Here is a 15,445-nt window from a genome sequence, read left to right as displayed (position 1 = left end):
TGAGGAGCCCGTGGGAGCACGGGGGGTGTATAGGCAGAAGGGGAGGGGCTTAACACTTTTAAGTGTAATACTTTGTGCGGCCTCCGGAGGCATAGCCTATACACCCCAATTGTCTGGGTCTCCCAATTGGAGCTAGAAGAAAAGGAATTTACGGTAAGTAAACAAAATTCCCTTCTTTCACCATGGCGCTCTTGGTTCTTCCTGCAGGCTATAGTACACGAGGTGCCAGGTCAGGAGCTTGAGGTGGAATTATTTGATAAGGACCCTGATAAAGATGACTTCTTAGGAAGGTAAGAGAATACTCTTCAAATTCAAAGGGGTGTTTGGGGAGAATGAAATATAAAGTCTTGTGAGCTAATAGTTTGCACATCATCACAAAATCCTTTTTCACTGTATGTTCAATGTATTTATTAACTTCATTAATTTTTTTGCTGACAGGTAGTGAAAGTAAAACAAGATGCTTAAAGGCAATCTGTTAGCAGGTTTTTGCTATGTTATGAGAGCAGCATGAAATAGGGACCGAAACCCTGATTCCAGTGATATGTTACTTACTGGGCTGCTTACTGCAGTTTTGATAAAATCACTGTTTTATTTTCTGCAGAGCTACCAGTTCTGTGAATGCCAAGCTCTGTATAACCCCACCCCCATCACTGATTGGCAGTTTTCTGTGTACACATTACATAGGTAGTAAGCTGCTGATCAGTGTTCAGGGCAGGGGTTATACAGAGCTGGAGGATTATATAGCAGCAGACCACTAATTCTGTAGTAATAATCTCCTGCTGATAAAACACTGATTTTATTGAAACAATAACACACAACCTAGTAAGTAACACATCACTGGAATCAGGAACTCTGCCCCTATATCACACAGCTCTCTTATTAAATGGCAAAAATCTGCTGACTGTTTCACTTTAATACACAAAGATAATTTTGACTGAACATACATACACTATGGCAGATGCCGCATTAAGATCACCTGTATCTGTGTCGTGGAAGCAACTGAATCAGACAGCAAAAAATCCAACATGTCTGTCTGTCCATGGTCTCCCCTGATGGTAGCCCTAATGTTTGCCACTTTTTTTTTTATAATCAGGTTCATTTTATTTAACAGCAAAATTATACAACTCATATAGAAATTAATTTCCCCATAAAAAAATCACAGAAAGGGGAAAAAACCTTTAGTCAGTAACAAAAAGCACACAAATTACATAATAAACAATGCACCTGTAGTCCACGTCTCACATCAGTAATGTTTGCCACTTTTTAATTAGCTACTGGGGAACAGACATGGGTTTCTTGAAATGTAAAATGGCCGTAAATGTGCATAAAATGTGATCTCTAGTTCTGACAATGTAGATTGAATAAGCGTGTTTTATGCTGGAAAGTTATTTAGTAGTTGTGACTTCCATAGAGTAGACGAAAACCTGTAGTCATATGTGGATGCCACGGAGTTGTCCGCTTTGATCTTGAAGTTCATGGCTTTTCTCATCGAAGTGAAAATGTCTTGCCTAGACCTCAGTTATGTTGGCGGTTTCTTTTTAGTCTAGGAGTTGACTTGGCCATTACTTCTCAATCTTGTTCTACTGGGGATCTTACAATCAAGAACATGGAAAGTTGGGTGTCCTCAATCGTCAAAGGCAAACCGAAGTGACCTAAATTTCCTCGGTTTATTCTACAATTTTTCTCCTGAGCTCAGTAGAAGAAAGTATGAGGAGCTAGACCAGAGGTCGGTGCAGATTAGAAAAGTTTTATATAACCCGACTCCTGGATGCGCATTTTGAGAACAACTAGATGCGGATATATAAATTCTTTATAGGGTGGTTTGGTTTTAGTAGACAATTTTATCAAATGGCGTTTATGCAAGGAAAGTAAAAGCTCATTTAGAAGGGGTGATAATCAAGGAACTCTCATTCATAGAAAAGCACTTATAGCCGACTGTTGGCCGTCTATACAGTCAGGCAATCACCCGACGAATGAGCGAAACAATCACTGGTAGGGTGCGATGAATACTCATATAATTGGCAGCATGTCTTCTTATGTAGGACCGGTGCCGATATTACATTCTGTGTGCACAAAAAGGTCGTCTTAACACACAGAATTCAGGTCATCCTGTCTAAACAGGTCAGTAATCCACCAACAATGGGCTTGTCGATCTGCGGTCATTTAACAACCACGGTTGGTTTGTGTAAATGGGATACAGCAAAATAATTCAAGGATTGGGTTTACATGAAATGATTCATGAATTTCCATGTAAATGGAATAGTAAAATACATTACTCCGCACTCTATAAATATGGAGCTTCATCTGTATCTTTGTCCTAACATATTGCTCATTTTACCTTTTGATCCCTCTTCATGGTACGGCCATTTACAAAAAATGTAGAAACAATTTGTCGAACCCAACTGCAATGTCCTGTGGTTTATTTTCTTATCTAAATACATATGTACATGGGCCGGAGTTCCTTTCTACATATAGACCTCTTTCAGTGCAACTTATTAAGTTTAGACAGTCTTCTGATTTTTTTTTTTTTTTTTCTTTTACACCAAGGTTACAGAAGACAGGCTCAGTAAAACATTCATTCACAATAATCGACCCATGAAAACATACCTGCAAATGCCCAACGATTGGGCAAAACACATTTGTTGGGTGCAATGATTTTAAAGCCGGCTTAAAATCATCATTATCGGAAGCAAATTATCCTTTGTAACCAGACCAAATTATGGTCTGCTTGTGTAATGCCGGCTTTACATGGCACAATCAGAGTCATTACATGAATGCCAGTTGGCTACAAGGCCGTTGTCATCCCATGTAAACCCAGTATTGAGTCCTCTACTGGAAGGGCAGATGGGCATCTAAAGATCTGTGAACAATAAATACCTGCCCTCTATGAAACCGTATACAATTTATCAGTTATCGGGATTTTTTCCAGTACTCCTCCTTGCTGCTGTTTCACCAGTAGCTAACTGGAATAAATTATGTACAGTTGGCTAAGGTTGCTGTGACTTCTAAAACGCGTGATGCTGATAATTCTGTATTATGGTTATTAACTTATATTTTACTACTTCAATAAAGAAGACTGCAAGCTTGAGGCTACATTTCACCCCTTACTTTACAGTTCGCTGTACTTTGCAAGACTGTATAGGAAATCTAAGGTCTGTTTTATCACTTTAGGAGATTGCGCTTTGTCACTCAGAGATCACCTGTTTGGAAAACTGTAGACTTATTTCTTTGTCGCTCCATTGGGAGACCCAGACAATTGGGTGTGTAGGCTATGCCTCCGGAGGCCGCACAAAGTATTACACTAAAAGTGTAAAGCCCCTCCCCTTCTGCCTATACACCCCCCGTGCTCCCACGGGCTCCTCAGTTTTTTGCTTTGTGCGAAGGAGGTCAGACACGCACGCACAGCTCCACAGATTGGTCAGCAGCAGCTGCTGACTATATCGGATGGAAGAAAAGTGGGCCCATATAGGGCCCCCAGCATGCTCCCTTCTCACCCCACTCTTGTCGGCGGTGTAGTTAAGGTTGAGGTATCCATTGCGGGTACGGAGGCTGGAGCCCACATGCTGCTTTCCTTCCCCATCCCCCTCAGGGCTCTGGTGAAGTGGGATCCTATCGGTCTCCAGGCACTGAGACCGTGCTTCATCCACAACTCCTGGGAGACTGCTGGATAGGAGCCGGGTATCGTTCAGGGACATGGCCCTGCTACTTGGAGGTACTCTGTGTCCCCGTGGGGACCGCGCACAGCAACACTCCAGCATTGCTGGGTGTGCTAGTGCACCGGGGACCGCGGCGCTGACCGGGTTAATATGTGCCATTACACACTCAGCGCTGCTGAGTGTGTTTATGTATAGGGACTGCCGCACTAACCGCCGCTGCCAGGGAAACACTGCGGCGTGGCTGGGACTTGTAGTGCGCCGGGGACTTTCGCGCCGGCCGCGCTTTTACGGCGGCCGCGTTTATTACTAGAGTCCCCGGCTTTTTGCGGCCTAGTTTCCTTTCCTCCCGCCCACAGCCCTGACAGGCAGGGGAAGGGCGGGACGCTGCACAGAACGAGCAGCACTGAGGGCTGGAGCATGCTTTGCATACTCCACTCCCCTCACTGTGCACAGTGCAGGCACCAGCTCCCGCACTTTCTGAGCCACGCCCACGGCTCCCACCTCTCCTCAGGACGCCGGCAGCCATTCCTGTCAGCTCCTTGGACGCTACAGAGGGGGACAAAGTCTGGGAGACTCAGGCAGGGACTCTGGTGGCCTCACAACCGCTTTAGGCGGGTGGTAAGCAGCACCTGTGGTGCTAGCCCCATTGTGCAGTAGTGTAACATTATATGTTTATGGTATACATATTTTACACTGTATGGTGCACAGTTGATTTCTGGCTATATACCCTATTGTGTTACTCAGGGAAGATAATAGCATGGCGCCCACGAAAGGCAGGGGTGCCAAAACACAGGCTTATTATGCTGCCTGCGCCGCATGTATGACCCCGCTACTGGCAGGTTCCACTGACCCTCATTGTGTGCACTGTTCGGCCCCTGTGGCACTTACTCAGCTAGAGCTTCTGCTAAGAGGGGCCCAGGGGGAGCCACCTGCTGACACTGTTCAGGTGACGGGGACAGAGTTTGCAAAACTCTCTGAGACTATGGCTAAGATACTAGAAGCCTTGCAGTCCAGGCCGGTATCTCAGCACAGGGACTCTGTTGAATCTTTGTCCCCTGGCCCACCTCAGTTGGACCAACAATGTCCTACTGGGGTGTCTCATGGATCCCAGGCTGAGGGTTCTGACACAGACCCCGGCCCCAGACCGACTAAGCGAGCTCGCTTGATAATTCCCTTGACATCCTCATATTGTTCAGGGTCTCAGCGGGGGGAATCTCTAGTTGATGATGCGGAGACAGCTGATCAGGATTCTGATCCTGAGGCCGCTCTCAATCTTGATACTCCGGACGGGGACGCCATAGTGAACGACCTTATTGCGTCCATCAATCGTATGTTGGATATTTCTCCCTCAGCTCCTCCGGTGGAGGAGTCAGCTTCACAGCAGGAGAAATTCCGTTTCAGGTTTCCCAAGCGTACACAGAGTATGTTTCTGGACCACTCTGATTTCAGAGAGGCAGTCCAGAATCACCATGCTTGTCCAGATAAGCGTTTTTCTAAGCGCCTTAAGGATACACGTTATCCCTTTCCCCCTGACGTGGTCAAAAGTTGGGCTCAGTGTCCCAAAGTGGATCCTCCAATCTCCAGACTGGCAGCTAGATCCATACTTGCAGTGGAAGATGGGGCTTCACTCAAAGATGCCACTGACAGGCAGATGGAGCTCTGGTTGAAATCCATCTGTGAAGCTATCGGCGCTTCTTTTGCCCCAGCATTCGCAGCCGTATGGGCGCTGCAAGCTATCTCAGCAGGTCAAGCGCAAATCGACGCAGCCACACACACGTCCGCGCCACAGGTGGCGTCCATAACCACACAGACTTCGGCATTTGCGTCTTACGCTATTAATGCTGTCCTGGACTCTGCGAGCCGTACGGCGGTTGCAGCCGCCAATTCGGTGGTACTCCGCAGGGCCTTGTGGCTACGGGAATGGAAGGCAGATTCTGTTTCCAAAAAGCGCTTAACCAGTTTGCCAATTTCTGCCAACCGATTGTTTGGCGAGCGTTTGGATGAAATCATCAAACAATCCAAGGGAAAGGATACATCCTTACCCCAGCCCAAACCGAAAATACCCCAACAGAGGAGGGGGCAGTCGAGTTTTCGGTCCTTTCGGGGCGCGGGCAGGTCCCAATTCTCCTCGTCCACAAGGCCTCAGAAAGATCAAAGGAACTCTGATGCATGGCGGTCTAAGTCACGTCCTAAAAAGGCCACCGGAGGTGCCGCTACCAAAGCGGCTTCCTCATGACTTTCGGCCTCCCCACTCCGCATCTTCGGTCGGTGGCAGGCTCTCCCGCTTTTGCGACACCTGGCTGCCACGGGTAAAAGACCGTTGGGTGAGAGACATTCTGTCTCACGGTTACAAGATAGAGTTCACCTCTCGTCCCCCGACTCGATTCTTCAGGTCATCCCCGCCTCCCGAGCGAGCCGAGGCTCTTCTGCAGGCGCTGGGCACTCTGAAGGCAGAAGGAGTGGTGGTCCCTGTTCCTATTCAGCAACAGGGTCACGGTTTTTACTCCAACTTGTTTGTGGTCCCAAAGAAGGACGGGTCTTTCCGTCCTGTCCTGGACCTGAAACTTCTCAACAAACACGTAAAGACCAGGCGGTTCCGGATGGAATCCCTCCGCTCCGTCATCGCCTCAATGTCCCAAGGAGATTTCCTTGCATCGATCGATATCAAAGATGCTTATCTCCACGTACCGATTGCTCCAGAGCACCAGCGCTTCTTGCGCTTCGCCATAGAAAACGAACACCTGCAGTTCGTGGCACTGCCGTTCGGCCTGGCAACAGCCCCACGGGTTTTCACCAAGGTTATGGCTACTGTAGTAGCGGTCCTCCACTCTCAGGGTCACTCGGTGATCCCGTACTTGGACGATCTGTTGATCACGGCACCCTCTCTAGAGGCATGCCAACACAGCCTCAACGCTACCCTGGAGACTCTCCAGAGTTTCGGGTGGATCATCAATTTTCCAAAGTCAAATCTGACACCGGCCCAATCACTGACATATCTTGGCATGGAGTTTCATACCCTCTCAGCGATAGTGAAGCTTCCACTGATCAAGCAGCGGTCACTACAGACAGGGGTACAATCTCTCCTTCAAGGCCAGTCACACCCCTTGAGGCGCCTCATGCACTTCCTGGGGAAGATGGTGGCAGCAATGGAGGCAGTTCCGTTCGCGCAGTTTCACCTGCGTCCACTTCAATGGGACATCCTACGCAAATGGGACAGGAAGCCGACGTCCCTCGACAGGAAGTCTCCCTCTCTCAGGCGACCAAAGCTTCCCTTCGGTGGTGGCTTCTTCCCACTTCATTATCGAAGGGGAAATCCTTCCTACCCCCATCCTGGGAGGTGGTCACGACGGACGCGAGTCTGTCAGGGTGGGGAGCGGTTTTTCTCCACCACAGGGCTCAGGGTACGTGGACCCAGCAAGAGTCCTCGCTTCAGATCAATGTTCTGGAAATACGGGCAGTGTATCTTGCCCTGAAGGCGTTCCAGCAGTGGCTGGAAGGCAAGCAGATCAGAATTCAGTCGGACAATTCCACAGCGGTGGCATACATCAACCACCAAGGCGGCACACGCAGTCGGCAAGCCTTCCAGGAAGTCCGGCGGATTTTGATGTGGGTGGAAGCCACGGCCTCCACCATCTCTGCAGTTCACATTCCAGGCGTGGAAAACTGGGAAGCAGACTATCTCAGTCGCCAGGGCATGGACGCAGGGGAATGGTCCCTTCACCCGGACGTGTTTCAGGAGATCTGTTGCCGCTGGGGGGTGCCGGACGTCGACCTCATGGCGTCCCGGCACAACAACAAGGTACCGGCGTTCATGGCACGGTCTCAAGATCCCAGAGCTCTGGCGGCAGACGCCTTAGTTCAGGATTGGTCGCAGTTTCAGCTCCCTTATGTGTTTCCTCCGCTGGCACTGTTGCCCAGAGTGTTACGCAAGATCAGGGCCGACTGCCGCCGCGTCATCCTCGTCGCTCCAGACTGGCCGAGGCGGTCGTGGTACCCGGATCTGTGGCATCTCACGGTCGGCCAACCGTGGGCACTACCAGACCGACCAGACTTGCTATCTCAAGGGCCGTTTTTCCATCTGAATTCTGCGGCCCTCAACCTGACTGTGTGGCCATTGAGTCCTGGATCCTAGCGTCTTCAGGGTTATCTCAAGACGTCATTGCCACTATGAGACAGGCTAGGAAACCAACGTCCGCCAAGATCTACCACAGGACGTGGAAAATTTTCCTGTCGTGGTGCTCTGCTCAGGGTTTTTCTCCCTGGCCTTTTGCCTTGCCCACTTTTCTGTCCTTCCTTCAATCTGGACTGGAAAAGGGTTTGTCGCTCGGCTCCCTTAAGGGACAAGTCTCAGCGCTCTCTGTGTTTTTCCAGAAGCGCCTAGCCAGACTTCCACAGGTACGCACGTTCCTGCAGGGGGTTTGTCACATCGTTCCTCCTTACAAGCGGCCGTTAGAACCCTGGGATCTGAACAGGGTGCTGATGGTTCTTCAGAAACCACCATTCGAGCCAATGAGAGATATTTCTCTCTCACGCCTTTCGCAGAAAGTGGTTTTTCTAGTAGCAGTCACTTCACTTCGGAGAGTGTCTGAGCTAGCAGCGCTGTCATGCAAAGCCCCTTTCCTGGTTTTTCACCAGGACAAGGTGGTTCTGCGTCCGGTTCCGGAATTTCTCCCTAAGGTGGTATCCCCCTTTCATCTCAATCAGGATATCTCCTTACCTTCTTTTTGTCCTCATCCAGTTCACCAATGTGAAAAGGATTTGCACTTGTTAGATCTGGTGAGAGCACTCAGACTCTACATTTCTCGTACGGCGCCCCTGCGCCGCTCGGATGCACTCTTTGTCCTTGTCGCTGGCCAGCGTAAAGGGTCACAGGCTTCCAAATCAACCTTGGCTCGGTGGATCAAGGAGCCAATTCTCGAAGCCTACCGTTCGGCTGGGCTTCCGGTTCCCTCAGGGCTGAAGGCCCATTCTACCAGAGCCGTGGGCGCGTCCTGGGCTTTGAGGCACCAGGCTACGGCTCAGCAGGTGTGTCAGGCGGCTACCTGGTCGAGCCTGCACACTTTCACGAAACACTATCAGGTGCATACCTATGCTTCGGCGGATGCCAGCCTAGGTAGACGAGTCCTTCAGGCGGCGGTTGCCCACCTGTAGGAAGAGGCCGTTTTACGGCTCTCTTACGAGGTATTATTTTACCCACCCAGGGACTGCTTTTGGACGTCCCAATTGTCTGGGTCTCCCAATGGAGCGACAAAGAAGAAGGGAATTTTGTTTACTTACCGTAAATTCCTTTTCTTCTAGCTCCAATTGGGAGACCCAGCGCCCGCCCCTGTTTTTTTGTGTACACATGTTGTTCATGTTGAATGGTTTCAGTTCTCCGATATTCCTTCGGATTGAAGTTACTTTAAACCAGTTTTTAATTCTTTTTCCTCCTTCTTGCTTTTGCACCAAAACTGAGGAGCCCGTGGGAGCACGGGGGGTGTATAGGCAGAAGGGGAGGGGCTTAACACTTTTAAGTGTAATACTTTGTGCGGCCTCCGGAGGCATAGCCTATACACCCAATTGTCTGGGTCTCCCAATTGGAGCTAGAAGAAAAGGAATTTACGGTAAGTAAACAAAATTCCCTTCTTTTTCCAGTATATATGCCCTCATTTCACCAGAATACTTGTTACGCTTCATTGTAGATCAAGATCCGTTGTCTAACATTCCACTGCACTAAATCTTGTATGAAGCTCGACCATGTACGATAACGATATAATGTTGTAATCTGTGATCAACGGCTACTAGGTTAATATAATGCATATTTCTTCATCGTTCCTTATGGGAGACCCAGACCATGGGTGTATAGCTTCTGCCTCCGGAGGACACACAAAGTACTACACTAAAAAGTGTAGCTCCTCCCTCCTAGCATATACACCCCCTGGATGACCAAATCTAGCCAGTTCAATGCTTTGTGTTCAGGAGGCACACATCCACATTCATGCATTCTCATCTGATTTTCATTTTAAAGAGTTTGAAGAAAAGCGGGTCCAAGCCTGGACTCCCGGCATGTCCCTTCTCACCCCACTGTGTCGGCGGTGTTGTTAAGGTTGATTTCAAGGCTGGAGCCTTACATGCCGCGCTCCTTCGCCATCCCTCGGGCTCTGGCTTGAAGTGGGAGCCAACACGGTTCTCACTGCTTTGCAGCAGACCGGTCTCCATCCGCAGCCCTTTCAGGATCCTGCCGGACGGAGCACTCATCCCTCAGGGACCTGGCCCTGCGTCTCACAAGCTAAGTATTGAGACGTTCTTGTCAGGGGGGTCCCTTGTACTTTAATGTTGGGGAGAGTGTGTTTTGTACTATTTGTGACATTTCCGGCCGGTTCTCCGGTTTTCACCAGAGAACCGCGCCGAAGGTGCCTGAGCGCCGGCCGCGTTCTAAAATTTAGGCCCCGGCTTCGGCTGCGGCCTAGTTTCGTTTTCACTGCCCCTGCATGTCAGTCATGCAGAGGGACAGTGCGGCGCCGCCCACCGGCTGTTCAGCTCAGGGGAAGACACTCCTCTCTGAGGAGATGTTTCCCTCCCCTGTATATCCCCTTGGCCCTCCGGTTCCCGCTCTTGGGCTATGTCCCGCCCCCCCTCCTCGCTCCAGCGCATTTTATCAGCGTTCTCACACTGATCGGCGCTGGCTGCTGCATCTCTGCAATCTGTCTGGGGGTCCGAGCTGTGGAATCCGGAGGGCACATAAAACGGTCTGGTAAGCCACAACCTCTGGTTGTGGACTTTATTATACACTCTCTGGGGGTCATTCTGAAGGAGTGTATTCTTTACTGCAGAGCCTCCACCTCAGCAGCATGTCTCACACTAGGAGCAAGGCTGCAAGGCTGTACTCAATATGCACTGCATGTAAGCTCGTACTGCCTGAACCGAGCACATACCCTCATTGTGATGCCTGCTCTAACATGGTGGTGCCTCAGCCTGGAGTCTCCCCAGTGGTCCCTCCGGCTGCTCCGGCCCCGGTGGCTGAACCCCCGGCTTGGGTTGAAGTGTTTTCTAAATCTATCTCCCAGTCCTTCGCCGACTCCATGGGACAGCTGTCCCGGACTCTGCTGACCATGCATCAGCCCCCTTCTCAGGGTGCCTCTGCTGCTTCGGCTCGCTCTGCAGAGCTCACAGAGGATTCTTCATCTGCTCCCAGACCCCGTCCTCCTAAGAGGAGAGACGCAGGGACCCCTCTCCTTCCTCGTCCCGCGACTCCGATTCACGAGTCGACCTGCAGGACGAGGCGGATGTCTTTACTGGGGGCTCGGACGCTACCTCCATGTGCCCCATTGATCTGACCGAGGGTGACGCAGATGTGGGTGACTTGATTGCGTCCATTAATTCTGTACTGGACCTCAATCCGCCAGCATCAGAGGAGCAACCCTCTCTGGCAGAAAAGCACCAGTTTACCTTGCCTAAGAGAACAAGGAGTGTGTTCTTTAACCGCTCCAGTTTTCAAGTCACCGTGTCCAAGCCCAGAGCCTGTCCTGACAAACTCTTTCCAAAGCGTGGTTCTGACGACCGTTATCCTTTTCCACCAGAGGTGGTCAAGGAGTGGGCTCACTCACCAAAGGTAGACCCTCCGGTGTCTAGACTCTCAGCCCGGACAGTTGTATCTGTGGCTGATGGCACCTCACTTAAGGATCCCACTGACCGCCAGGTTGACCTCCTGGCCAAGTCTGTCTATGAGGCGGCAGGGGCCTCGTTCTCCCCATCCTTTGCAGCAGTGTGGGCTCTCAAAGCCATCTCTGCTTTCCTAGAGGAGATGCATTCCCTCACTAGGGACTCTATGCCTGAATTGGTTGCCTTAACTTCCCAGGCTTCAGCCTTTTCAGCCTACGACATGTCTGCCATGCTGGAGGCTTCTCACCGCACTGCGGTGGCCTCCGCTAATACCCTCGCTATCCGCAGGATCTTGTGGCTTCGACAGTGGAGGGCAGATGCTTCCTCAAAGAAGTACCTTGCTGGGCTCCCATTTGCTGGGTCCAGGCTGTTCGGTGAACTACTGGATGAAATAATTAAGGAGGCTACTGGCGGGAAGAGTACTTCCTTGACGCAGACTAAAACCAGGAAACCTGTCCAGGGCAGGAACCAGTCGAGGTTTCGTTCCTTTCGTTCCTCCAACTGGTCGTCCGCTAAGCCCTCGGCCTCGTCAACTAACTCAGCCAAGGACCAGAAGCCCTCCTGGCGCAAGAAGCCGCGTCCACAAAAGTCCGCAGGAGCTGCTGCCACCAAGGCAGCCTCCTCTTGACTATCTGGCCGAGCCAGCAACGTCCTTGGTCGGTGGCAGGCTCTCCCACTTTGGCGACGTGTGGTTTCAACACGTCTCCGATCAGTGGGTGCGGGATATCATCTCCCACGGCTACAGGATAGAATTCTCTTCCAGCCCGCCAAACAGATTTTTTCTGTCAACTCCCCCCTGCTCCAAGGCCGCCGCCTTCTCTCAGGCCGTGGCATCCTTGCAGGCCAGCGGAGTGATTGTACCGGTTCCCGCCAGGGAACGGTTCAGAGATTTTTACTCAAATCTCTTCCTGGTCCCCAAAAAGGACGGTTCCTTCCGGCCCATCCTGGATCTCAAGCGTCTCAACAAGCATGTTCAGGTGCGGCACTTTCGCATGGAGTCTCTGCGATCAGTCATTGCCTCTATGACCCAAGGAGATTTCCTGGCATCCATCGACATCAGAGATGCCTATCTGCATGTGCCAATTGCAGTTTCACACCAGCGTTGGCTACGTTTTGCAGTCGGAGAGGAACATTTCCAATTCGTGGCTCTCCCCTTCGGGTTAGCCACGGCCCCTCGAGTATTTACCAAGGTCATGGCAGCAGTGGTTGCGGTTCTGCACCTCCAGGGGTTGGCAGTGACTCCTTACCTGGACGACCTTCTTGTCAAGGCTTCATCCAGCGCAGACTGTCAGCGGAGTGTCTCGCTCACTCTCGCCACTCTTGTCCAATTCGGGTGGCTTGTCAATCTACCCAAGTCCACTTTGACCCCGACCCAAGAACTCACGTACCCGGGGATGCAATTCGAGACTCTGCCGGCACTTGTTAAGCTGCCCTTAGTCAAACAGCAGTCCCTCCATCTGGCGGTGCGCTCTCTGTTGAGGCCCCGCCGTCATTCCATCAGGCACCTCATGCAGGTGCTGGGTCAGATGGTGGCGTCAATGGAAGCGGTTCCCTTTGCCCAGTTCCATCTGCGTCCTCTGCAGCTGGACATTCTCCGCTGTTGGGACAAGCGGCCTTCTTCCTTGCACAGGTTGGTGGCTCTGTCGCCACAGACCAGGAGCTCTCTTCAGTGGTGGATTCGGCCCCTCTCTCTGTCTCAGGGACGCTCCTTTCTGGCCCCGTCCTGGGTGATCCTCACCACGGATGCCAGTCTAACCGGCTGGGGAGCAGTATTTCTCCACCACCGAGCACAGGGCACTTGGACTCCGTCCGAATCAGCCCTCTCGATCAATGTGCTGGAAATCAGAGCTGTGCTCTTAGCTCTCGTAGCCTTTCACCACCTGTTGGCGGGCAAGCACATTCGAGTCCAGTCAGACAACGCGACAGCAGTTGCCTACATCAATCACCAGGGCGGGACTCGCAGCCGCCTGGCAATGTTGGAGGTTCAACGCATCCTTCAGTGGACGGAGGACTCCAAGTCCACCATATCCGCAGTCCACATCCCAGGCGTAGAAAACTGGGAGGCAGATTATCTCAGCCGTCAAACCGTGGACAACGGCGAGTGGGCTCTGCATCCGGCAGTGTTCCGGTCGATCTGCCGCAAGTGGGGAACTCCGGAAGTGGATCTAATGGCATCCCGGCACAACAACAAGGTCCCGGTTTACGTGGCTCGCTCCCACGATCCTCAGGCCTTTGCAGCGGATGCGCTGGTTCAGGATTGGTCCTAGTTCCGTCTGTCTTATGTGTTTCCCCCTCTAGTTCTCTTGCCCAGAGTCCTGCGCGAGATCAGAATGGAGGGCCGTCGGGTCATACTCATTGCGCCAGACTGGCCCAGGCGAGCTTGGTACCCAGACCTGCGCAGTCTGTCCGTAGAGGTGCCGTGGCATCTTCCGGACCGTCCAGACCTTCTCTCACAAGGTCCGTTTTTCCGCCAGAATTCTGCGGCTCTCAGATTGACGGCGTGGCTCTTGAGTCCTGGATCCTGACGGCTTCCGGCATTCCTCCCGAAGTCATCTCCACTATGACTCAGGCTCGGAAGTCTTCCTCGGCAAAAATTTACCACAGGACTTGGAGAATTTTCCTGTCCTGGTGTCGTTCTTCCGGCCACGCCCCTTCGCCCTTTGCCCTGTCGACCCTTCTATCCTTCCTACAGTCTGGTCTGCGGCTAGGACTATCCCTCAATTCCCTCAAGGGACAGGTCTCGGCCCTGTCAGTGTTGTTCCAGCGGCGTATCGCCCGGCTGGCTCAGGTGCGCACCTTCATGCAGGGCGCATCTCACATCATTCCGCCTTACCGGCGACCTCTGGATCCCTGGGACCTTAATCTGGTCCTCACGGCCTTGCAGAAACCCCCTTTTGAGCCACTTAGGGAGGTTTCTTTGTCTCTTCTTTCACAGAAAGTGGTCTTTCTAGTGGCCATAACTTCCCTCAGGAGAGTCTCTGATTTGGCTGCGCTCTCCTCTGAGTCACCTTTTTTGGTTTTTCACCAAGAGAAGGTGGTTCTTCGTCCGTCTCCGGACTTTCTTCCGAAGGTGGTATCTCCTTTCCACCTTAACCAGGATATTTCCCTGCCTTCCTTTTGTCCGGCTCCTGTTCATCGCTTTGAAAAAGCGTTGCATACTCTGGATCTGGTGCGGGCGCTCCGGATCTATGTGTCTCGCACCGCTGCTCTTAGGCGGTGCACCTCTCTCTTTGTGCTGACCACTGGTCAGCGTAAGGGCCTCTCGGCTTCTAAGCCGACCCTGGCTCGCTGGATTAGGTTGGCCATTTCCAATGCCTACCAGTGTTCTCAAGTGCCTTCCCCGCCGGGGATCAAGGCACACTCGACCAGAGCTGTCTGTGCCTCTTGGGCTTTCAGGCACCAGGCTACGGCTCAGCAGGTCTGTCAGGCTGCCACTTGGTCCAGTCTGCATACCTTTTCGAAGCACTACCAAGTGCATGCTCATGCTTCGGCAGATGCGAGCTTGTGCAGGCGCATCCTTCAGGCGGCTGTCGCCCACTTGTGAAGTTAGGTTTCGCCTACTTCTCAGTTTTCTGTTTATTCCCACCCATGGACTGCTTTGGAACGTCCCATGGTCTGGGTCTCCCATAAGGAACGATGAAGAAAAAGAGAATTTTATTTACCGTAAATTCTTTTTCTTATAGTTCTGACATGGGAGACCCAGCACCCTCCCTGTTGCCTGTTGGCAGTTTTCTTGTTCCGTGTGTTTTCACCGGCTGTTGTTGTAGTCAGAGGTTCCGGTTGTTCCGGGTTTTGCTCTGTCTCTACTTGTGGGTGGATGTCCTCCTTCAGCTTTTGCACTAAACTGGCTAGATTTGGTCATCCAGGGGGTGTATATGCTAGGAGGGAGGAGCTACACTTTTTAGTGTAGTACTTTGTGTGTCCTCCGGAGGCAGAAGCTATACACCCATGGTCTGGGTCTCCCATGTCGGAACTATAAGAAAAAGAATTTACGGTAAGTAAACAAAATTCTCTTTTTCTATATTAAATTAAGGCTTTTGTCTTTCCATTTATAATATTTCAGGACTAGTCTTGCAGGGCATCTTCCCCAGACTAGTCCTGGCTCGGATCTTCTAATTAATCATGTTGGGCATGGTCGCAGCATGCAT

The 15,445-nt window shown here is 51.4% G+C and overlaps 1 protein-coding gene across 1 annotated transcript in view; it reads left to right on the top strand.

Annotated features, from left to right (window-relative positions):
- Positions 1-15,445, top strand: part of ESYT1 (extended synaptotagmin 1) — a 180,734-nt gene that overhangs the window by 87,000 nt on the left and 78,289 nt on the right. The window contains exon 10 of the mRNA XM_075336983.1: positions 208-290. Coding sequence (XP_075193098.1) covers positions 208-290 — 83 coding nt within the window. The remainder of the gene's footprint in view (positions 1-207; positions 291-15,445) is intronic.

The sequence above is a fragment of the Anomaloglossus baeobatrachus genome, chromosome 2 (genome assembly GCF_048569485.1).
Source record: "Anomaloglossus baeobatrachus isolate aAnoBae1 chromosome 2, aAnoBae1.hap1, whole genome shotgun sequence".
NCBI lineage: Eukaryota > Metazoa > Chordata > Amphibia > Anura > Aromobatidae > Anomaloglossus > Anomaloglossus baeobatrachus.
The sequence above is the reverse complement of the archived record's forward strand: the minus strand, read 5'-3'. Positions and strand labels throughout refer to the sequence as shown.